This window comes from Lathamus discolor, chromosome 5 (assembly GCF_037157495.1).
Source record: "Lathamus discolor isolate bLatDis1 chromosome 5, bLatDis1.hap1, whole genome shotgun sequence".
Classification (NCBI taxonomy): Eukaryota; Metazoa; Chordata; class Aves; order Psittaciformes; family Psittacidae; genus Lathamus; species Lathamus discolor.
Window position 1 is genome coordinate 28,277,951 of NC_088888.1, and position 25,185 is coordinate 28,303,135.

The window sequence follows — 25,185 nt, forward strand, 5'->3', positions numbered from 1 at the left end:
ATTCAGGAGGAGAGCAGGGGAAAGCCGGGGACCTCTGCTCCACAATGGGGTCTTGCACTGACCCAGTCATGAGACTTCAAGTGTGGGCTTCAAAACCAGGGTTCTGCCATCTGTAAAGTCATGAGGAGGAGACTTCTTTGTTCAAAAAAAGAAAAAAAAGAAAGAAAAGCAGACTTCGAGATGAATGAAAATGCTTCATCCTCCAGAGCTGCACCAGGAGTGAGGCTCACAACCTTGCCGTGCTATATTGCTTCCTTCCTAAGAGCCAGCAAAGAAAAGGAAAAAACCTCATAGTGCTTTTTGTCCTTAATAAGAATCAAAGTGGTGTAGAAAAGAGGCTTTATACCTCCCAGTCCCACAGCCTGATTAATGTGCTCTGTCTTTCAACATGTGCTTTCCCTTAAACCTCATTTTTCTGTAATTTCCTTCATTCTTTTAACAATGTGCTTATCCCTCTCCTAAGAAAAAGAAAAGCCATCATTTACAGATGTTCCCTCTCCTCACCACAGCCCAAAGCACAGGCTCCTCCTCCTTCTTCTAAATAAAAGGAGATAAGACCGGAGATAAGATTGTTTCAAAAGGTGAGCACTGATATTAAATTTCAGCAATACATGCTGAGCTGATGTCTTTGTAAATAGGTTTTTTCTGCTCCAGACGTACTCCTACCCTGTTCTGGAAGTAACAACAGCCACCCAAAGGAGCTGGGTATTTCCAACAGCAAAATTTTGCCTGCCATTAATTAAAGGGCAGTTTTGGACCAGAGGAATCTGGCTCAGCCATGAGCGACTGTAGGACCTATAAGGACTCTTGTTAAAAAAAACCCAACACATTAAATGGTCGTGCTTTTGTGTGTGGGAGCCCTGAATCTGAAGAGCATCAATCTAAAATAGAAGGCTAACATTAGGACGGGTGCTAGTCATCTACTCACTGTCTTGAGAGTGACTCACGCCAGGTAGGTCCCAAATGTTAGCATCCCCTCAAGCCCTCGGGCTCATATTTCACAAAAAAGGGCTGAGAGATCAGACCCTTACATTCATTACATGCATTTTAAAAATAGCATTGCAACGCAGCATCCAGATACCCAGCTCCAGACCATTCAGTGACAATGTTAGTTCAGAGCATATCACTTTAAAATCAGCTCACATCATCAGGTACTTCTGTGACGTGCACATCCCTTGACCCAGGGCTGGCCATAAGAGCTCCCATCTCCATTCCCTGCTGGTATTTTAGTGCCTTGTTTGAATCACTCTGCGTTATCCAACATCTTTCCAGAAGCAGCACTTCAGTCATTTCCAACCCCTTCTGCAGCAGCGTGCCTACAAACCTGCTGTTCCCTGGGGATGAAAGTTGTGTTTGCCACAAGGTGCTCACCTCCAGCAAGGCTGCTGGCCAAAGAGTGGGGAGCCATCCAGCCTGGCCCTACAGATGGCCTCAGTGTTTGCTCGTACCCTCACCCTGACACAATGCCCTCGGGCTGGAAGGTGAATGCGGCTCTGCTGTATTTTCTCTGCTCGGCAGGAATCCCATTTTTTCCTCCAAGCTGCAAACTTCATTTTATATATTAGAGAGAATGAAAGAGCACAATAAACTTACCACTTTGTTGAAAAAAACGAAAAAAGAAAGAAGCTTGATCTACTCTAATTTTTTAACTGCTCGCTATGGGCTTCAAAAGGTCTTCTCGACGAGATTTTAAAATGCATGGGTTTCTTGATGCAAATTTCGGCTAAGAATAACAAACTTCCTAAGTGAAATACTGCTTTATGCCATTTTTCGTCCTCAGTTTTTGGAAAGCATTCTCTCTGTGAGACTTCCCAATCATTAACGAAAAAGAAACACATTTATGTTTATCACACTGAGCTGAGCCAAACACAACTCTGGTTCACCTTGTGTCTCGGGAGCCTTTTAAGAATAGAGTAGCAGTCTTGAGAAATCCCTGGAAGGGAGTCGCAATGAGCTATCCAGCACTTGCAGAGGTGCGTTGGTCAGCCTGTCAACAGGGAGCCCAGCATTCACGTGTTCATTAAATTACATCCCCATAATTAATAGAGAGATGTACGACTCTCCTTTTCTCCAAAATGGAAGAAGTGCATAGCTAGCCTCAGCTCGTTATGACACAGATCTTTCGTAGAAGTCACTCAGTCATCCCAAAATAATGAAATACTGGTATTTATAGTGTTTTCAAGCTGTCATATATATAAGCCTGAAAATCATCTACGAACAGAAATCAGATTCTGGATAGACAGTGCCAGTCAAACTTCTTTAAAAAGAGAGAATAAGCTACGGAAAATGAAGACCTGGTAGCTATAGCCTATGAAGATAGGATATGGTTCATTAAGATTTTAACTATATTTTATCTTGGTATGAATTTCCAAAATTATCTCGACATGAATCCTTCCTTACTAAGTGTGAGTACGTGGCAAATGCAGTTGAAAATAAATCATATCTTGTATGATAAACCTCTATCAGTTTCAAGGGGTTTTATTTATAGATAAAGTACATTTTTAAAATTGTAAAATGTATATTGGGAATACATCCAAAAGTTTATAAAAAGTAGCTTTAATGCTAAAATTGAAGACAATTTGACAAAAGCCTAAAATGTAGCATCGAGGCTAGTTTTTATTTTCCTAATAGCTGTAAATAAGACTTAACCAAAATGTATTTCAGGAAGGTTGTGAAAGAAATATTTAAATCCCTATCTAGATTTACATCCAGATACAGCATATACCATGCCATAGAGCTGTTTTGAGACAGTTAAGCCTTTTAATATACCTCCCGTAGTACTGAGGCAGTAACATATTGCTTTGCCAGTTGAATCCTTTCGGAAGTCATGATGTACGTAGAACTTGCTCTCTAAATATTTTACTAATTTAAAGCTGGGTTTCATGCACTGGGTTGTAATGGCTGGGGATGTGCTGTGCAGATCCCTATCTGGCATGAAAAAATCCTTCTTGGTGCTCAGATTAGCGCTGATAACTGCAGGAATCGCAAGCAATAGGTTGCACAAGACCACGTCATGTTGGCTGCTACGTACGAACACTAAACACATCTTGTAGAGATCTTTAAGGAATAAGTGAGGCTGTGATTCCGATGCACACCTAAATAAAAATTAGCAAGTTATTTTAAACTACTTCCTCACATGCACTCACATATGTTCATACACGATATGTATTTTAAAGTGCAACACTGAGTGTAAGAAATACCAAAAAGCTGCACATTGAAACATCCTAAAAAATAATCACCAGCTGTATTTTGCAATTAATCATTTATTTGTTTCCTGCAATCCCAAAAGCCCCAATCACATGGAAATTTCAGCTCCAAGGCTAGAATGCACACATTCTCCCTTGTAGCCCCAAGCAAAAGCTTGTTAGAGCTAGGCTGTAAAATCTCAGAAAGCAAAGAAAAGTTGGCCCCAAGATAACAGACATGGTACAGGACAGGCACCAGGTCTGTCCCAGCCAGGGGAGTGTTTTTGCACGAGGGTGAGCACTTGTGGCCCCTGCTAGAAATAGTTAATGTTAAGGAGTTATCAAGAATGAAACCTGTGTATGTTCTGCATGGAGACGATGGTGTAGTAGAGGACTGACAGTCTTCTAAAGAAAGCAAAATGAAAGGAAGAAGGCAAAATGAACCTGAAGATTATAAGCAGGCAACCGAGGCAAGGTCTGCTAGCCTAAAAAAATCAACTCCCCCAAGAAACTCTAATGTAAGAGAAATACTCCAGGTCAAACACAGATTAATTTTTTTTGGAAAAAAAAACCCTGAAGTTTGGTTTTGGTATTTTTTTTGCAAACAAACACGATTACCACCCCAAACCTCTGCAGCATCTGCCGTCACTCTCGCAGTGAAGCCTGCACCACCCTGGGCGTTAGAGCTGTCTCACTGTGCTAAGACTCACCCCTCTCCTGCTCTGGCAGAGCTGGGCAAGCTGTGTGTTATTTGCACCAAGAGCATTTTGGTTTGACAACTGGTTAAAAGTAATGCTTCTTTTTTAGCCTACGAGACTAAAATGGATAATCTTTCTAAAAAGGACATAATCTCTCATCTATAAGACCCATTAACAGGTTTAGCTGAATTTTATCACACTAGCAGGAGCTGCTGGCTGTAGGTTTTAATAAGCAGGGCTCTTCTTCCTGTGATTATCTTCACTTGCTGGCAAAAGGGAACATTTCCACCTTCTGCCTGAAAGCATTTATACAAATAAAGAAACTCCTCTCTTACCATCTAGAAAATATTCTTTATTACCAAACTCACCACATTTAATGACATGATTGAAATATGAGCGAGGCACAACAGATTAAAGCAAGGACTCCTGAACTAGAATATTTTAAAAGAGCACGGAATATTTGTGCATCACTTTTTCCTCCCTTTAAAAATATGAAACAGTTCTGTTAAAATTCAAGTTTACCATCCCAGTAAAAAAAAAACGTTAAGGCTTTGATTAGATTTCTTGAATAAAAGACCATGCTCTCTGGAAATATTTCAGTTTGGAAATCACATGGACAAATAGTGTTAATAATGTACAAGTTTGAGAACCCTGCTACGGAAGACTACATGACAACACTCTGGAGTCTGGTTTGTAATTTGGGGGTATTTTTGCAGACTCGACACATATTTCACCTTATTTCTGAGGAAATTTGTATTGCCCCAAAGTGAGGGAAGGGAGTACGTAGAATTTTTTTCTCTCCAAGTTCTCCTCAGCTACCGTATGCTATGGCATCCTTGAGCATAAAATGGGTGGCTCAGGGTTTTGTTTTTGGAAGTAGGCTGGAAAAAAAATGTATTTTAGAAGTTACACATTAGGAGTCCATTAACAAGTTAGAACATTTGATTATTGTAGAATTAATTGAGGGGAGGGGGGAAGTCAGACCACCACCGACAATTCACTTGATCCATTATTCGCAGAAGGAGAGCAGAAGGTACGCTGTGGCAGGGAAACGGTGGTGTCCTTCCCGAGGAGGTGAGTCCACGTGGCTGCTGGAGTGCGGTAGCACAGGTGGAAAAGGGAATCTGGCTCTTTGCAAAATTGATTTTCAATTTTTATTTAGGCTTCCTGCAAGACAATGAGGGTTCTGAAGGGATACGCTGGTTTCACTTAGGCTTAGCAAAAATATACGGGATTGTTTGGTGTTCTCTTTTACCCTCATGTAGGAGAGCAGGAAAGCAGGAAAAGCAATGAGGAACCTTTCCCTTCCTTTGCCAGAAAGTTTAAACTCCTACCAAGATCTTCGTCAAATTGCACCTAAAGCACACAAAGGTCTCAGTAGGTAGGCGGCCTGCGTAATGCTATACCAGATCCAAAAGTCTCTGTTAGACCAAACCCCCTAAGCTTGAGTTTAGAGAAATAATCCATAATTAAAGGATATTAAGCTATGACAGGCAGCGGTTAGAAAAATGCCGAATGATGTATTTAGCATGCTCCTTGTGAGTCTTGGGCTAGAAGGACTCACAGCTAAAACGTGATGACCGGTCAGAGAAAGTCTTCTGAACCAGCGGAGTTTAGAGCGCACCGTTTGCAATCCCACAATTTGCTTTCAACCATCATGGAAACATGAACGGTGAGGATTTTGTTATCACAAAAAAGACAAATAAAATGTTCTCTCATGCTTTGTTATCGAGGGACTGTATTAAGAAAAAAAAAAGAAAAATGTTACAGCTAAATATACAGTTAGACATGTCAGTACATTAAACCTTATGGAGAGAAGCAACACACAGGAGTATGTTTCATCTTTTCATTGAAGAAACACTTTGATAGCCATGAGCAAGTATGTGCTGCACATGTATAGACCATCTAGATAAAACCCAAAAGTATAAAGTATATTTTGAATTGTCCTTTAATGTTGTTAATGGCTAAGTTATGTTTTCTGTTACCCTTCTGAAGAACGGCTTCTTCTAAGTCTAGTTTCATTTGGGAATCTACAGTCCTTGAAAATCTTAATGTTGGAGAACAAATGGTGAATCTGCCTAGAGCCACATCCAGAGCTCATCAGCTGCACGGATTGCAGAACTGCAGTATTAGCCGTTTTGCAGTCTTGACGATACTTTAAACCATCTTAACTACACATAATATTCTACCATCTGAAAGCCTGCAGAAAAGGTCTGCTGCTGCAATAAAAGAAATCTGCGTGGTGGAATACGCTAATGTTGACAAAAGGAAATGTTTTCAAAATATCTCTAATAATGCAAAAAAACCCCAACCCCAAACACAGCAAATGATGATTGAAAATTGTTGTAAAGAATAAAACAGTAAAAAGAAGAGCATTTTGGCTAAGTACAAGTTACTGTAAAGGTAGGAAGATTAGTAGAATAGCATTAGGTACCGAGATTCACTTGGTCAAGGCACAACTTCAGTTATACCTCAGCAGATGACAAATGTAATGAAATGTTTAAATTAAGATATTTTTTTCCCTTTCAAATTAGTCCTGCTGTCTCCGTTCCAGACTTCTAATTTAGCTCTACTTTCATATTCCCATTGGGCTCTGCAGTGCTTGTTCCTAGGATGGAGTGGCCTCAAACAAGAATTCTGGCTATATACACAAGCAACTAACCCAGGTCTTTTTCAAAGGTTTCGGCAAGCTTCATTTTCTTTTTTTGAAGAAATGTTTAGGCTGTAAGAGAAATCCTCAAACAGATTCAGGATTATTTCAATTTCCCTCTGTAGGCCAGAGAGTTTTGATGTTATTACTGGTATTTTGGGCATTTTCACTGCCTACTGTAATGCTGACGGCCAGTCAGCACCCAGCCAGTGCTTCAGATTAAGTTGTTGCCTTCTGCTCTGCTGTTCTGATAGAGACTGAACACAAAAGAGTGAGCCCAAGAGAGATCCTTAGGGTGAAATTAAGCCCAGAAAAGGAATTGTGTGTCTGCCTAGATATTTGCATGGTAGCAAAGTGTCTGGATTTTAATAGACTGCTTCTGCAAAAGTCTTTGGGGAAGAAAAAACTAACAAAAAAAATACCTCTACAGAAAGATCGAGAGCTGCACACACAGAAATGCTTTCAAAACACAAGCATTTAATTTTTTTTTAAATGTTAAGTGAGATGTAAATATGTACGTTAGCAACAAAGTGCTCAAAAGCATACTGAAAACATATTCCATACACAGTTAGCAATAGAAGTCTGTACAAAAGTAATAAAGTTACACATTATAAAAAATACTCCGTGACTATAATTTAAAAGAGGGAAAAAAGACAAGGGAATTGATTTCTCAGTTCATATAATTTATTGCAGTTAGCACACAGTTTAAAAATTCACCAACACACCAATAGTACAAAACTAAACAGCATTATAAGTTATTCCCCCCTCAGGAAAATAAAACATACTATGATTGTCAAAGCTAGATGTCAGTCTAAGTTTTAGAACAAAAGAAGAATGTGAAACTAAGGAAAGGAAAAAAGCAATCACTCACGAGGACCACAAAAAAATCCAAGAGAAAGTCCATTTTCCTCAGACACTGATTGTCTTCTCTAACTTAAGAAAAGAATGTAGTTTTAAAACCTAGAAACTATTCAAGTAACTAAAGATAACGCTCCAAGGCCATTTTCACAGCTTTTTTTTTGTTTTGTTTTAAATGCCATTACAGCCAAATTAACACACATTTGACCAAATATTTCCAAAACAGTCCAGCAATACACAATGGAGTTTTCCATTCAGTATCTTAAGCACAAAAATAGGCTATGTTTACAGTAGTTAAGGCGATCAAATTTTAAACAAAAGCAGAGAAAAAAAAAAGGGAAAAAAAAAAAAAGGGGAAAAACAGCAAACGTTTTCCATGCTACTCCCATAGACCTTATTTGTAAGTGCAAGACAGGAAAACAAACACTGTGCAAAATGCTTTTGACCTGCGTGTTGGTCATTAAAACCACACGTCAGGCTGCAGTCTCTGCTGCTTGGATACGCATAGTCCTTCCCCTGCCCTCCCCCGGCCCCCCTGTCACTCAGGCCTGCCCAGGCCTTTCAGCCCAGAGCTTTTTCTTCTTTTTTTTCTTTTTTTTTTTTAATTTTTTTTTTTTTCAGTCCACAGCCTCTTTTCAGCGCGGTGGGGGGAAAAAAAAGAACGACCTATTGTGGTGGAGCGGTGCAGCAGGAATCCTACGAATGCTCATCTGGGGAAATGGACGCACCTCAGCTGGAGCTGGCGTGGGGTCTGTGCAATTAGGAGGGGCTGGGGTTAGTAAATGCACACCACACATGCAAATCTCGAAGCCTGGTTGTAAACATTCAGTATTTTTGTGGGGTTTTTTGTGGGTTTTTTTTTTCCTTGTTAACGTAGCTAAATCGGCGACTCGCAGCTTAAGTTCTTCTCAACTTAAAAACAGTGGGAAAGTAAATTTAAATTAGATAAAATAAAAACAGTGCATTTCTCTTCTTCTTAACACTGGCATTTTCAACGGTGTCGGGTTTTTTTCCTAAGGAAATTAAATAATTTTCAACTCACTCGTTAAAGTTATACAATGCAAACAAAGACAAAAATATACTGAAAATCATGCATTTCTGTAGCGTTAATATTTACTTTTCAAGACTCAACTAAGAGCATCAACACAACCTGCCAAGTTCTTTGATACCTCCCCCCGCCCATGTAATCAATTACAGTATACAATAACAGTAATTCACATTTTTTAAACACACAGTTCATCACTGCTGAAGCTGCAATATCCTTTTTCATCCCAAGCAAACCTTCACGTAAGACAGAGTCCCAGTGATCCCAGTGTACTCTCAGGGTTTTTGTTTTATGTTTTTGTTGCCTTTTTTTGTTTTGTTGTTTTTTGTTTTTCTGTTTGTTTGTGGTTTTTTTTTCTTTTTTTTTCTTTTTTTTTTTTTTTTTCCGGTGGGAACTGTCAGAAATCCAGAAGTTGCCATAATAAGTTTTAAGTCAACCGCTTGTTTAAAAATAGATAATCCAGCATTTCAGAAATTTTCCATTTGGGTCTAAAAGCATTCAGGTTTCCAACAGCTAGAAAGGACTCATGCAATTATAGAAATGTAAAGGAACTGACAAAATTGGGAGAGGATTTCTACATTCAGATTTTAAAGAGGAGAAAGATCGAGAGCTTATAAAAGAACGCAACATTTTGGGGAGAATAAAGCCACGTCCAAATTTTTTGAATTGGAGATTCCTTAGAAGTAAAGTATCCGCTGGCTTCTATTCCGAAAAGGGGGAAAAACACGCTCCGTAATTTGTGACTTTGTCGGATTACCTCTACAGTTCATTTTTACTGGAGTGCTAAATTAGCGAAATATTCATGCTGCCTTAAAGTGCAAAAAACAAGCTAATAGCCAAACTTTCAGTTCAAGGAAACAAGATTGCTTTTAGACTGTACCACAACTATATAGATTTATATATATATTATTTATATATATAAAAATTTTATTTCCAAAGTTCTTGTGAGCTATCTTCTAAGGTCCAGTCTCTGACAGTAGGTAAGCTCAGTGCTTCACTTTTGACAGACAATGAGTTCACCAACTCACAGTGAAACTTCCGAATGTGTCTGTAAAGGTCTCCGGACTGCGTGAACCTGCGTTCACACCACTTACAAGCATGAGGCTTCTCCCGCGTGTGAACCACTGCATGGCGGCTCAGGTTGTGGGAGTACTGGAAGCTCTTCCCACACTGGGTGCAAGTGTAGGGCTTTTCACCTGAATGAGTCCTCTCATGACGTTTCAAGGTGTACATGCAAGAAAAAGTCTTACCACACAACGAGCAGGTCGGGACATTGACATCAGTAGCAGGCTTGCTGCGGATCCCGTCCTGCTCTCGAAAGTGCGTGCTTAAATGGATCTGCAGGATGTGGGGGCTAGGAAAGACCTTGTTGCAGAGAGGACACATGAAAATTTGGCCAGCGGGGCTAAGTATATTTGACACGTAAGGGAGCAAGCTGCTGTCCATGTTGCCTTCCACCTGGACTCTTTCATTCTCTGGAGTTATCATTTCGTCATCGCTTGCCTTGTCCTCTCTATCTAGCTCCCTCAAGACCGAATCTTCCCTCATCGGAGCCAGGTGGGCCGGCTCGTACTGTACCCTGTTATTAGTGCTCACACTTTCTTTCACAGTGCTATGTTCCATATCATAGTCATTAGTGCCAACATCACTCTCATCACAGGAAGCCTCTTTCTCCACCTTCACCTGAACCAGGCTGCTTCTAAGCATGTCCTGTGAAGAGAAATAAGAACTGTTCAAGTTTTCAACTCCTGAAAGGCTGGACTTGACAGACAGGTCCAGCACACAGTCAACATCTGCTGAATCCCTCACGGAGGTGACAGACCTCTGGGACAAAGACTCTGTTGAGCTGCAGGGGCTGGCTACTGTTTTTCCAGCTGCTGCTGCGTGCGTCTCTGCCTCTCCGCCAGTCTGGGGAATGCCTGCTGAGTCTGAGGGCAATCTCATCCACATGTTCCCAGGCTCCGCCGCCAAGTCCCTTTTGCTAGGCAGGATGTTCAATTTTTCATCTTCTCCATCGTCTTCATCGCTGGGCAAGTCTCCTGGCATGTGGCTGCTGCCGTCAGAGAGGCTCTCCACTTTGTCTGAACAACTTGAAGCGTCTTCCTCCTTTTTTGTACTGTCTGCCTCCGTGGTTGCTTTCTCTTTCAGCTTCTTTTTGCAGACTTTGACAATGTCATACATGTGGAGATAACTGGCAGCTGCTAGCACGTCTTCAATGGGCAAGTCTTTGAACTGGAGCTTTCCTTCGTACATGAATTCAAGCAGGAGAGCGAAAGCTGGGGCTGTAACAATGTCGCTGTTCAGATGAACAATGTCCCTTTTGTCCAGCTGGTCCTTGTAAAAGAGGTGGAAATACATGCTGCATGAAGCCAGTACAGCTCTGTGCGCTCGGAACTGGGCATCTCCTACCAGAACAGTGCAATCACAAAGAAAACCCTGATGTCTCTGCTCACTCAGACACTGTAGCAAATGTCTACTGTGGTCAGGAAACTCCATACTGTCTTCATAACCTATAAGCAATGAGATTTTTAAAAATTAAATGTAGGTCGGAATCATGGAACTTACGAATCCCAAGTTATTCCACTCCAAAAACCTCGCCTTTATATTGCCAGAATTCTGGTACTGACACCATGCAAAGATTATTTAACACGCATGTACGATGGAAACTCTTTCCCCGATCAACCACTGAAGTTCGGACTCCCCTTCTGTGGTAAATAAGCGCATAGGTACAACATTTGTAATTTTTTTCAAAGTATCACGGGTGTTCATAAAATTAGTTCAACAGTTATTATTTTTTTTTTTTTTTAGGGAAACTTCCTCCAGACTGCAACCCTAGCAGGGAGACCCCCAAAAAAACCTGTATTTTTTTTTTTAACACTAAGTTTGAGAGATCACAGAGGGCAAAGAAAAAAAAATAAAAATCAGATCATCAACCTTCTTTTTAAAGTCAAATTGTAGCAAAAGGAGAAGTTTGCGCATGAGGAAATGCCATTATACCCAAATCTGAAGGTCTAGCATTCATGAAGTATAAAAATTACTTATGGGTGTCAGTATACAGTAACAGCAAAATTGAGGGTTTTAGAAATTCAGTTTGCATGGTTTTCTTCTTGCAGTAAGCACAGTTTCAGGTTTTGAGCCTTCTCCACACTGTACAGTAGAACACGAACAGGTTTTGCCAACACTCAGAATTTACAAAAGAAAACTAACATCCAGAAAGCCAGCAAGCACCGCTTCCCTGTGCAGAAGGACAGAAATCTCCCTCCCCTCCCACACCAGGCAGAGTCTGCAGGATCAAACTTAAAAAAAAAAAAAAAAAAAAAAAGTCATTCAACGTGAGCCTGTGTGCATATTTACAATCAGTATCCCAAGAACTGTCCTTACCCAAGCGTTTTTCTATTCACCTTCCTTGATGAGAAAGAAAAAATAAACTTAAACAAGAAGCAAAGAAGTCAAAACTCAAATGGAAAGTAAAATCTCTTAAAAACCTGTCTAATCTATTCTTCTGTGATTGATAGCAATGGTCTCCCAAACCACCTTAAGCAGATCCTGCCTCTCTAGGCTGGCAGATATTATTGAAAAATCCTCTTCCCTCACAAACCAAGATGTACTAAAACTTACAACACAACCCCTACTATCTTCTGTAAAATACCATTGCTAGAGTAAAGCACCAAGATTTACAATACAATCACTTTAAGTGCCCCACAGCCAACATCAATCCTAATCCTTAAGAGGGCTAAAAATAAAGATTGGAGGGCAGCTCACAAGGTAGCTGTGATCAAATTAGGAGGCTGAAAGGACAGAGAGGGACGAAGAAGGAAGCTTATAAACATCTGATCCAGCTGACTGTGGCCATATGGCAGCTGCTGCCCAGATAAAGAGATTAAGAATAGAGGAGTGCGATTACAGCTGTCTGGCCAATTCAGGCAGCTCAAATCTACAAGTTCTAAATTAGTCGCAAATACAAAAACTCCTTCAAATAATTATTGTTATGCTGGAATAAAAGATTGCAAGTGCTACATGCGAGAGAGAAAAGAGGAAACCAGTCAAGCCATTCTCCTGGGTACAAAAGTTTCTAAACACATAAGTGATTTCTATCTTTCAGAAGCACTACAGCTGTACACTACCACGGCTCTGAGCTGCAGGATATTTAACCATGAAGTTTAATGAAAGACTTCCCCACAAACACATTTCAGCCAGAACAGTCCTGTTTAAAAAAAAACCACATTTTTGTGTATTTCACTAAAACCCCCGTAAAGTCATTTAAAAGCTGCAACACAAGAACATAAAGCAGAACTCTTTTTAGGCTTGCCCCTAAATGCAGTGCAGTTTTGGTCTCAGAAATGAAGAATGAACCTGCTCTCTCCTTCTTCCAAACCAAGACATTCTCACAATATGCATTAAAGTTAATGCTAACAACGTGCCCAAGAACTGATACTCTCCAACTGCAGTCCAAGCCCTTTGACTAAGTCCACTCATCTATTTAATACTCAATTTCATATATTACCCCTGTACTTGGTTAGAAAAGTAATGTGATTTTTTTCTGAAATTCAATAAACAACACACCAAAACAGAAATATGCTGTATCTAATCTATTGCTACTCCTACCTTTAGTACACATAAACCTGATTAAGTCCTTTCCTCTGAGTCTTGCTGGCTCCAGGTCTGTTAGATCGGTGGAAAAAAAGCAGACTAGGAGAGACAGATGCAAAGTGGAGATGATGTTAGAGAGGAATGAGATACCTTCTCCACACACAGATCTGCACACACTAACTCCCTGTCTGTGTGTTAGAATAAAAGGCTGAGGGATGGCAGGCTGTCAGCTGCTCTGACATCATGTTCAGATGGAAATGCTACCTCCAGCTGTGCTCCTTTTAATGCCATATGCTACTCCTCTACACTCCTGCCACCAGCTTTTTCTTAGGAGAACTTTTCTCTTCTGTTAGTATAAACAAAATACTTCAAAGTCTCTTTTTTTCAAACTTTCTAACAGGGAGGAAAAAAAAAAAAGAAAAAAAGAAAATCCTAAACATATGGGGCTCTACTGTATTTGCAGCATAGCAACACTTCTGCCTTAAGTTGGAGGACCGCGGTACACGCTGACAGCATACCCCGGCCACGGGGTTACCGAGAAACCCAAAAAGCTCGGTTTTACTGAGCCCGGGGGTTCAGCCAAAAGCAGGCATTAGCCGAACCGATGTGCTCCAGCCACAGCTCCCCGCCGCGCCGCCAGTCCTTTCAGTTTCTACGTTTAGACACCGTAAGTGACACCGAGCTCTCCAACTCCGGCTCAGCCACAGCAGCGAGGTGGCTAACCTGCCCGGGGCTCTATTCCGCGCCTTCAGCTCACCCCAAAATTGCTCTTCCCCGGCTGGAGTCGGGTTGTCATTTACTTGCCTGCAGTGGCAGCGGGACGCCGGCCCCAGCCCCGAGGGTTCCGGCAGCCCCGTCTCCCCCACCGCCAGCCGCCCGGGACTCGCCGTGCCCCTCGGCCTCCCCCGGCCCCTCCGGTGACACTCGCGTCTACCGAGCCGTATGGTTCACCTGCCCGCCGTCCCCCTGGACGCGCCGGGCCAGGCCGAGCCCTGCCGACCCGGGCCGGGCCGTGAGGGGAGGCGCGGCCCCGCGGCGCACGGCAAGTTCCCTGCGGGCCCGGCCCCCCCCATCCCCACCGGGCGACGGCAACTTTCCGCCGGGGCCACCCCCACCTCTGCCCGGCACCTCGGACGGGGGCCGGCCGTCCCCCGCCGCCCAGGGGAGCCTGGTCCTGCCGGGCAGCGCCGCCACCACCCCCGCCCGGGGCCGTGGCCGGGCGCGCCGGCGGCCGCCCCGCGGGGAAGGAAGCAGCTGCCCGGCGCGCAGGAAAAGCCGCCCCCGGGTCACAGCGGCAACAAAAGAAAAGTAACCGGGAGCGGCGCCGGAGCGGCCGGTCTCGCCACCCGGGGAGGGCTGCCCCCGCCCCCCCGCCTCTCCGCCCGGCTGCGTCCACCCCCCGCCGGACCCGCCGACAACTCCGCCCGCCCCGCGGGGCCGCACCGGCCCCGGCCCCGGCCCCGGCCCGGCGGGTGTGTGGGGATGGGGGCTGCGGGACTCACACTCCCCGGCGGCCCGAAGTCCCCGCGCTCCCGCCGCCGCCCGCCGGCTCCTCTTCGCTCACTTGCCGCTCCGGGATCGCGTCTCACCCCCCTCCCGCCCTCCCCCCGCCCGCCCCCCGCGCCCGCTTGCCGCCGCCCCCCGGCCTCCCCCCTGCCGGCAGCTGAGGAGCGAGCGGGGCAGCCGGCGGAGCGAAGCGGGCCCCGAGCTCAGCGGCTCCCCATGGCACCGACGGCCGGAGACGGCGCGGAGCCCGGGGCCGGGCGGGAGGGGGGAGGGGCGGGGGCCGGGGGGAGAGCGGGCGGGCGGGGGCGCCGGGAGCACGCAGCACGGGCGGGCGGGCGGGCGCACGCACGGCGGCGGCGGCACAGCCGGGCCCGGGCTGCGGCAGACAGATGTTCGCCCCCTCCCCGCTCCCCACTTCGGACTCCGCTCCCTGACTGACAGCCCGGCCCGCCCGCGCCGCCGCCGCCGCCAACCGGCGCGGCGCCCCGCCGATGAGTGACGGGCAGCGGCGGGCGCTGAGTGGAGGAGGCCGGCCCGGGAAGGCCAATCGCAGCGCGCGGCTAGGCAAGGGGGCGTGACCCGGCGGGGTGGGGGAGGGGGCCGAGGCGGAAGGGGGCGGGGCCCCGGCGAGCCCGGGGAAGGGGCGGGGCCGAGGGTGGGGCTGATGGGGAGGGCGGGCCCGGAGGGGGCGGGGCTTTGCTGCCGAGGGCGCGCGAGGGTTGCGGCCTCGCGCCGGTTGCCGGCGCGGGGTTGGGTTGGGGGGGGGGGGGGAGGTTGGCGCGGTGCATGGCGGGACGGCGGAGGGTGGGCGGCGGCAGGTGCGGCAGCGGCCGGGCGGGCTCGTGCTGTCCTGGGCTGCCCTGCCCGGGCCGTGGGGCCTCAAGCCTGTGGTGTGCCTCTGCTGCCATGTCCGGCCGTGCCGGTAGCGGGGCCACCTGTGCCGGGACAGGCTGCGAGAGGTGCAGCAGCGTGTGCCCGTGCTCGGCCGGGCTGGGGCAGCCGGCCTGCCCACCCTCGGGAAACTGCCGAGCCGCGTCCTGCCCCGCGCCCGGGCAGCTGGGAATTGCTGTGCTACCTCGGGCAGTTTGGGATGGGGAGTGTGATGTAATTGGCCGAGACCGAGCATTCATTGGGAGTCAAGAACATCATTAGCGTATAATTGCTGTGTTGCTATCTCAAGACCTAAGATCCATCACCTGCCCCTACTAAGAGGAGCAAGTGATGGGCTAAGATAAAGCCACTTTTCTCAAAATTCACTAAGGGATCCGTATCTAGGAGAAACACAAGTTGCTGATGCCTGATAACTTTGCAGAAGTTGACAGCAGAAACATCTGGATTAACAGATAAGCCACCAGAATGCTGATAGATGCTGCTGTTGCAAGATACACAAACCCATTGTTGCTTTGCCCTGCCGCATTTATGGTTGGGCAATTAGAAATGCACATTAGTAGGTGGGTGATTCATATCATACCTTTGTATAAAACCCCTGAAGAAAAATGGCTGGGGTGCGCTCAGTTTGGCTGGGGCACCTCACACGTGAATAAATTCACCTTTGTATTCCTGTAGTTAGTGTCATAGCTTCTCTCCCTGGTTGGCACAGGCCAGTTGTGAATTTGTGACAGGAGTGTGATGAGAGCGTGCTCTGGCTTCTCTTAATGAATTGCCCTGCCCCAGGTTAGAGTTTCCACCTCTAGTATTGTGTTTCTTTGTGCTTCCCGAGGCAGCCGGGCAGGTTACTGGGAGCAGTGCCAGCAGGCTGGCATCCTTTGGGATGTAAGTGCCCAGGCCTGCCTGCTCCTGGGTGGCGGTGGGAAGGGCAGCACCTGAGTATACAAAGAACTCTCCAGATCTCACGGCTGTTCACAGGCAGATTGAGGTCAGCACCTCTAGAGAATCCCACGGCTTAGTGATGGGTCAGGGTGGGGCAGTGGGAGCTGGGCCTGAGAAGCTAAGGTCTTCCTTAGGAAAAGACTAATCCAAGGAGTTGGGTATTTCCCCATCTCCCCTTCAGTTCCAGGTAAACAGTAAACACAGAGAAGTGTTTTGAAGGAAACAATGCTCACCAGCAGAGACTCAGGAGTTTAAAGAGCTCAGTTATGTTTTAATAACTGATTGAGTAGATATAAAAGCTGAAGGCACGTACTTATTCTCCTTCAGCAATATGAGACCGTTATAAAGAAACATACTGAATTCTAGCTGTGCCTAATTTATCTGAGAGCACTGCTATGTATATCACACAGCAGCTAGCATCTAGCTATAGGTGTCCATATGCTTCAGGCGTTACATGCATATATATATATATATAAAGATATATATACAAAAGAAACCACTTTCTCTTCATCCTTTGGTGAACTGATTGTTCATACAGACCTGGTGCGGGATCTTTTAATTATTAACCTCAAAGTATTTCAGTACTTCTTTAATACTGATACAACTCCATCTGTAAGTTGCTTTTTTTCCTTTTTTTCCCCCACCCATTGGCATCATGTTCCATATTCCATTACACCTGGAACACGATGGGGTTTTGTCCTTGTCTTCAAGACAGAGCAGCTAAGATGCTGACTCCTCATGTTTCCTGTCTCCTCAGTGCTAATAATCACTTCATCTGAGAAAAATCAGTAGTCTCTTCCCTGCTGCCCATCATTTCTTGAGCATCTTCCCTATAACTGCTAAACTGCTTTTTCTTTCAATTGCAAGAATAAATGTTGAAAGCATTTTGATATGAAATACTGTTGAAAATAGTTCTGAAGTTTATTTTTTTTAATCTAAAACGTACAAATGACTTATGGAGTTATATATATATTTGAACTGCCAGTGAATGTGCCTTAATGTATTACATTAACTATGTTGTCCTAGATCTCAAAACTGCATCCTGCCTCATGCTTCCTAGTATAAGCCATCTCACCAACTGCTTGGGGTCGGTTACTAAGACCTCAGTTTGTCAATACTTACTTATACAAGTGCAGCTTTACCGAGGGAGGCAGTTTAGTCATTCTCATGATACAAAACTCTGTGAAAAACGAGGCTGCTTAATGTGAAAAAATGCAAAGAATTTATTTGCTACAGAGGACATGTAGCAAATGGACTTTCTCAGTACCCTGTAGACTTTTACAGGACCTGGAATTTGAAAATAATCTTAAAATAAAATTTCATGGGGCATTACAGTTTGTATGTTCTGTTCACTTATTATTTCCCCCTCATTCACATACACTTCTCCTTATAAGATGTACTGAGAAAAATCTTACAGCCCCTCACCTAGTCTTTACAGGGCTGACTGCTGTTTAGATCAGGTTGTATTTTCGTTTCCATACTATCATTTGACTATATGACCTTGGCCAAATCACTTAGTTCTTTTTGCCTCTTCAGACTGGTTTGCCCTCAGAGCTACAGGTCATTTCTTACTACAGTTATATTTAAGAGAATGCTCTACAATTACAGTTTATACAGCTATTACAATAAAACATTTTTTTTTTTACTATTTCTAAATAGGAGATGGAGTGAAACAGGAAAAAAGTGAGTGTAGGTAACGCTTTAAGATTAAAAATCTTTTTTGGCAGTGAGTCTGACTTCATTGATTTAAACCTGGAGCTGTTGACATTTGTCTGTGATTTTTTTTTTATGTGAAAGGAGCTCTAATTTTTTTTAAGAGTGCGTAGAGAGGTTTAAAGACTTAGCATTATTTTAAATATAGAAACAAGATGATAGAAAAGTGAACTAAGAAAAAATCCCTCATGGGGAAAACTCACAAATACCCTGTAGTCCAGTTGATCATCTGTTAGAAAAATATAATGTAAGACTAGCATTCCTTTGGAAGGGATGCTGAAGCCTTGTTGTAAAGGGACATAAACATCTGGCAATACACCTGGTCTCTACACATATTTATAAATCACCTGGGGCATCCCAAGGTACCACAGAGAACACACATGAAAATTGAACTAAACATTCATAAGCCAAAGAAAATAAAAATGTTCTCTACATAGCGTTGAAAGAAATGAGTCTCATTTACTGTACAAACACAGTTTGGAAAGACATGATGCAATTTTGCACTTCTTGCACCTTTGCACCTGCTGACTTTCATTTATATCCTCCAGGCAACAAGCAAGCCTGAAGGCCTTTGGCTCATAACCAATGCTGACGTTGCAGTATGGTGCTACAGGAGCGCCTGCAGCTCTGGTAGAGCCTCTCTGCTCACTTCTGATCTGAGAACGTTGAGACTTCTTGGCGACTTCTCTAAAATGGTTTGTGTGGTGAATATCACGGTGTTTGTTGGTGCTGCTCAAGATAGATTAATACATAGCAAGCTGCTTTACAGATGCCAGCTTTGCCTGCAAGCCTCAAAATGTGTTTGCTGCATTTGTTTCTGGAGCTTGAATGGTGCTATATGCTCTTGGAAACTCTTCTTGAGGACAGTCCCACATAAAAGCCTGAGCTGACAAAGGTCAGAAGTGCCTATGTAATATTTGGGTCCAGAGCCACAGGTTTAGATTGTTAGCACGACACAGCTATGCCATGGAATCAGCTGAAAATTTGCCCTTTAATACTTCTTACACGTGCTATAACCCCATTTTCTACATTTTCTTCAAATTGCAGAGCAGTGCTGTAATGACTACCATACATACCATCCATTTTATTCTCCATAGAAAAAAAGGAATAGGCAACACAACGGAAACTGCTCATCAAATATCCCAGGTTTATGCTCAACAGGTTATTTTGGACCAGATACTGTCACACTGTTATCATTGGTAGGACAATGGAAAGTGTGTACCCCCCTGGTAAATTAACACTCTCCCAGAATGCTTTGACTCATAGGTCAGGAGGTACAGCAGTAAATACCTCCAGGGTTATGTATCCCAGAGATGTGAAAATTAGGACTTGTGACCATGGCACTCTTGATTTTTTTCTTTACTTTTTAAAATTTTGATGTATTTTTTCTAGTTGCAGTGAAATTTAATTAATGGCAGTCTGGTTTTCAGAAAAATTAAAAGATAAATAGTTTCTGGAGCTGCCATCACACTTGAGGTTCAGCTGATGTCACCATGGAACTGAGTTTTGTCTCTGGGGAACCAGTGCTGAGGAAGTGCCAAGATAATATAATACAGTCTTTGCATGAATTGGCTAAATGTGCATCTTACTGTGCCAGAGTCTGACTGGATCAGTAATTCTTATCAGCCCAACCTATGCTGGGTAAGCCACCAGGATGTGCTCAGTGAAGAGCTTTTCTTAGCACATGGGCCAAAATTTTCTCTCTCCTCTCAAATACTATCACATAAAGGAGAAGGAGTGCCAGGCCCCAAGGTTTATCACCAAGGTGGCCGCTAGCATTCATGCTGCAAGCTGAGGACAGGCACCACTGATACACTCTCTTTGGGTACAGCTGTCCTTTTCCAGAACAGAGATTTTTCTAGGTTTAAGCTACATTTTCTGCTTCACACAGGGATAGTTACTGAGATCAGTGATTTCTTTGTGATGTCCCAAGACAATTTCAAAGCTCTGTGTAAAAATTTGATGATAAAGAAGGGGACTGGCCTCATGGGTGGAGACGTGAAACAGAATCCAGTTGGATTTGTTTGAGCATTAATGATGTGCACACTGTCGCTGAAACTAGAATAGAAATGTTTTCTGTTGAAAGATTGCTTGTTTTAGATACAGAGGAATCGGCTTCTAATTTCTAGCCTAGAAACACCTGCCTGCTGGAGTCTGGTCTCCCTCAACCCTGGACTACCATGACCTACACTGTGTGCACGAGATCACACAAGTATATCTCTAAACATATATTTCAAATGCAAAACCTAGATTTCAAAAAGATAAGAGACACGAGTCATGATGCCCCTAAAGGAAGAGAGCCAGAGCGGTTGTTAATTTGTGCCCTGAGCCCCTGCAGTGGCAGGGGTGTATTGGGTGGGACTGCTCAGAAGATACCCAAATGACCCTCCTTCCGCAAAACCTTCTCTGGGTCCTGCTGAGGTCACACTGTTGTGTCTGGGTGTTGCAGTCAGAGTAATACTGAGAAAGCTGGGAGGTGTGAAGCGTTTTCAGGTGGTGTGGTGGGCAGCACCAAGCTCTGCCGTGCTCAGAAATGAAGGAATAAAGTGCCAACTTAGTTCTACAAAACCATTTGCTGAATTTTTATCTCTTTACATGCTGTGTGTGGGTGTACACATCTCTGTACATTTAAGGGGTGCCCCTTCTACAAGGATATGCTATAGAAACAAAATAAGTATTAGCTGCTGCTATACTATTATTTCACTATATTTAAAGCAGACCTGAAAAATACAATATTTAACCAAAACCCAATTAAATTCTTATGTTTTTTCTGTATTTTTTTCCGATCATTACAGATTACAAAGACATTTATGCCTAAACAGAAGCTGTCTTCTTCCAATCAGCCTGCTCTTTCTGCTCAGTTCATTCACTAAATCATTTAATCACCCCAGGCCATATGTTACCATCTTGTGTAAAACGGGTGGAAGAAAAAAAAAATATGCAAAACTCTCTGCACAAGAGTGGGTGTCAGCATCCAGCATAGCTCCCACTAGGAAGCACAAAATATAAAATGTTATCACCAGTGAATGTGACTACGAAAATAAACCGAGACAGACAAAAGAGACAAGACACTGCAAAGGTGAAGAAGAAAATCTTTGAATCTCTGTTCTGGGTGGAAAAGTTATGGGCTAAATGTTAACGCGTTAGTCCACAGGCTCATATTCTCAGTATTCTGCCATCAATACAGTTGCTGTGCGCTGCTGTAATTAGCTTGAAAGTGCATTAATCCATGCCTGCAGTCCCGTTTTTTACATTGCATGAATAAGATCCTGACTTGGTTCCCTCTTGGCTCTTCTTTTTCCCTCCCTCCATGTACTGGTGCACATTTTGTCCCAGGTATTTCTGTGCAGAGTCATATGCTTTTACCACTCGGCTTCAGCTGCTGTTCCCTGTCATGATTACTTCGCGTGGCTTTCTGTCTTGGCACATTTGCTGGGTGACAGACCCTCAGGAAACACACAGCTCAGAGCAAATCATGGTGTGTGTGCTCCTGTCAGGGAATGGGGGGGCGTGGACAGAAGTTAGGTGGAAAATCTATTATTCTTGAAGCAAGGGAACTTTCCAGTTTTATGAAAGGACCCATAATCCACCCTTTCTTCATACCTTCAGGAAGCTATTGTGTATTTCCTTGCCTGTGAGCTCGTGACAGTGCTGCAGCTGGAGACGGGAGAACAGTTGACAGAGGGGTCTTCACGGAGAAGCCACTGCTGCTCTCCGCTTTTAGAGCCTCCCAGGACAGGGGCATAACACTGCAGACTGCAGAAAAACCCCTCCTCTAAAACTGCACATACCAGTTTATCCTAAGACTATGAAAGCATAAAAGATTATATTTTCATTTGCATGGTTTGCTGGTTTTTATTTGTCAGCTACAATAACAACAGGCTACAGTGAGCCCATAAAACAAAGTGAGAACAGCAGCTCATTTTTGTGGCAGAATGTAATGGCTATGGCTAACGGGCTTACATAATTCATCTTAAACCCTTATGACTCTATTTATTGATGTTTAAATGAAAATTAAACTCTTAGAGCCATAAGGAGGCTTCTGGTATCTGAAACGGGATTTTGATGCCGATATTTTTATCTGACACTACCAGCTGAAAGCTCCCATTGGGATGAATTTCACTGGGAAGCACCATATCTGGGCAGGGCTAGTCTTTCCTCCCCTGCCTGCTGCTGAGGGTAACACCAAAGCCCCTGCAGACCTGTAAATGGTAGAGGGATTGACTGACCATACCTGGGAGTCTGACCAGAGAGGCTGCAGCTGTAAGCTGTGGTTCATGATGGGAGGATGGTTAGTGAGGTGACCAGCAAGAGAATATTTACCACTTCGGCAGGCTGAAAAGGTGAAGTAAAACTGAGGCATCTGGTTTCCTCAAAGGCAGTTTATGGTAAGAACAGCATCTCTGTGATTACTCTTCCTAATACACAAAAAGACAAAAGATTCAGCTAACCATACGGTTAAGGTAGAGAAAAGATTTTTTATTTGCCAGAGGCTTTTAGAAGGTTATTTTGTTTGTTTCTCAGATTTTTCTGAGATGTATCATTTTTTCCCCCCTCTCTATTCTCCAGAAGATAGAGCAGACTCAGGAAGTGAATTGCTTAGGGAAGTGTCCTGCCTCCAAGCTGACTTATATAGTAGGACATATGGCATAAGTTATATTTGGACAGATGTGAACAACTAGTCAGTGGATTTGATAAGATTCTTTATTTAAACTAACTTGCACAGTGTCACTGTTCTACCATCTTTCTCTCCTTCCTCAATCTGATCTTTTGCTGGTTTCAAGAACTTTAAATATACATTATAACTAGTCTGTAAAGCTTTAAATGAATTTAAGAGCGTTCAGTCATGACAACAGTATCTGATTTTCTCCACACTGAAATTGACGAATATCTGCTTTTGGTGATAAAGCAGGCACAGATGATAAATTGTATGAGTCGCAAACCCCAAGTGATTAACCAGTTTGAGACAGCCAAGCTCAATGCAAGTAATTTTCCTTGGTTTGCTTAATTTGGCCCCTGATACTTCTGTTTCACAGAAGTTGGAGTTTCATGGTGGAGTTGAGGCACGAAGTAGTTCGGTACTTCCCGTGGGTAACACAGAAATTAAAACCAACAAAGATTGAATGAATTTCAAGAGATCACTTAGTTCATCTCCCTGCCTGGATCGCTGTCAGGATCATCTGTATCTGGGCTGTTTCTGAGAAACACTGATCTGTCCTATTCTCGAAAATCTCCAGTGAAGGGTACCTCACCATCTACAAAGGCAGTCCTTCCCAACACATCATAAAGCTTTACAGACATATGTTTTTCCTGGTGTCTTTTGCAAGTATTATTGTAAGAAGCTTGTTACTTTTTGTCCTACCCAGAGTGGCCATGCAGAAGAGTTTATTTCTTTTGTACCCTAATGGCTTGTGTACTGAAGGCTAGCCATCATACCTTCTCTTCTTTAGATCAAACAACCCTATACGTTCCTTTATAGGTCTTTCATCTTCTAGTTGGTTCACATCCTTCTTGCCAATGCCCTGGCTGTGGATCCTGCACTTACACAGTTCCTTCTGAAGCAGAAAATCTTGTTTTCATCCTATCTGCCATGCACCCAGCTTTTTCAGACCGTTTTCCACTCTGCCAGGACCATTTTGAATTGCAGTCTTTCCTCTAGTGTGCTTGCAGTTCAATCCAAGCTGATGTCATCTGAAACTTTAACAGTCGTTGTTTTAATCTATTTATCTGTATCATCAATGAAAAAAAAGAGTTGTATCAAATCTAGCCACCTAGAGAACTGGACTCAGTGTAGCCCTTCAGTTTGGCAGTGAGGTAGTGACCCCTTGCGTATGGCTTTTCAGCCACCACTGGTTAGTTTGGCCTTAAACATGGTCTCTGGTTTAGTCACAGGAGCCTCAGGTAGGGCAAGGTGAACAGCCTGGCGGGAGGCAAGGCATAGTTTTGATTACCTCCCCTTCTCTCAAGGTCTCTTAACCTGTCTCAGACTGGAACTGGATTTGTTTAACATGCTTCATTTGTGATAAATCAGTGTGGACTGATGCCCATCTCCTTGTTGTCTTCTAGTAGTTTTGAAGTGTTTAATTATTTGTTCCTGTATTTTCTGAGAAATCAAGTTTGATAACTGGCCCATATTTCTTTTTTCATCCTCTTTGAAGGAAAAAGACCCCCACCTTGTCCTCCATGAGCTCTTGAAAATGACTGCTACTGATCAGGAGATCGCTTCAGCCAGACCTTTGCAATTCAGATGCTGACAGATAAGTAGAATACAGCTTAGGATATAATGAGCACTGTATCAATGACTTGATAGAAAGTGTTTGGTGGTGTAAAGGAGGGGTCATGGTGCAGCCTTTCATCCCAGCACACCACTTTCTCAACAGAGCCCGCTCCCTCACGTTAGCTCCTAAATCACAACTCTGCAAAATTAAAGTTTCTAGCATGCTAGAACTCTCAAAAGATAGCGTGGGTGGGTGAAAAAATACATTCCTCAAGGCTTGAAAATAGATGTAAGTGGATATTTGTCATAAAGCTAACAAAAGGAAAAGCCATGGAAATGTATTAACTGCCACAAAGATGGGTCTTAACTGCCAGTGGCGGTTCAGCATACAGGTCGATAACTGGGTCTAACGCTCACCTTTCTGGTGCAGATACGTGCTGCATAAGCATATGTGCCATTTTCATTTCCAGCTCCACTTTTTAATGGTTAAAAGCTAATTAAAACATACAGTGGCATTTTGAATCAATATAGCGTATGGACTGCTGCAAATTCGCTCATCAGGCGTGTTGCCCTCAGGAAGCAACATTAACTTCAACAGCAAAATAGGGCTGTGAGCTCATTAATCATCATGCTCAGAGACCGTCTGGGTGGCAGTGGCAGCAGCTCTGCATGTTTCTGGTGGTGAAGATAGGATACAATGGTTAGATGCGTGAAGTGTTGCACAAACATTAACTATTACAGCCAACCGCCTTTGCAGTTGGCATTTAACATCTCAGCTCTTAAGATTAAAAAGCAGAGATGCGCTGTGAGGTGAATTTTTTTTCCCAGGCAGTAAATAGGTGTCAGGCAGCTATAACAACTCAGTATCCTGGCTTCCTAACTCTGAAATCTCC

General features: G+C 43.9%; 1 protein-coding gene across 5 annotated transcripts; it reads right to left on the bottom strand.

The window, feature by feature from the left end:
- Positions 1-7,199: 7,199 nt before the first annotated feature.
- ZBTB18 (zinc finger and BTB domain containing 18) lies at positions 7,200-14,767 on the bottom strand. Of its 5 annotated transcripts, none has more exons than XM_065680145.1 (3): positions 14,529-14,767; positions 13,042-13,125; positions 7,200-10,946 (listed from the first exon to the last, which is right to left on the bottom strand). In XM_065680145.1, the coding sequence occupies exons 2-3, from the start codon at positions 13,052-13,054 to the stop codon at positions 9,364-9,366; spliced, it is 1,596 nt and encodes a 531-aa protein (XP_065536217.1). In that variant the 5' UTR covers positions 13,055-13,125; positions 14,529-14,767; the 3' UTR covers positions 7,200-9,363. The 5 variants fall into 5 exon arrangements, with proteins under 5 accessions (XP_065536217.1, XP_065536218.1, XP_065536219.1 ...); XM_065680146.1 differs by lacking the exon at positions 14,529-14,767 and adding an exon at positions 13,784-13,897; XM_065680149.1 differs by lacking the exon at positions 14,529-14,767 and having other exon boundaries at positions 10,031-10,146; positions 10,259-10,946; positions 13,042-13,776.
- Between the last annotated feature and the right edge of the window lie 10,418 nt (positions 14,768-25,185).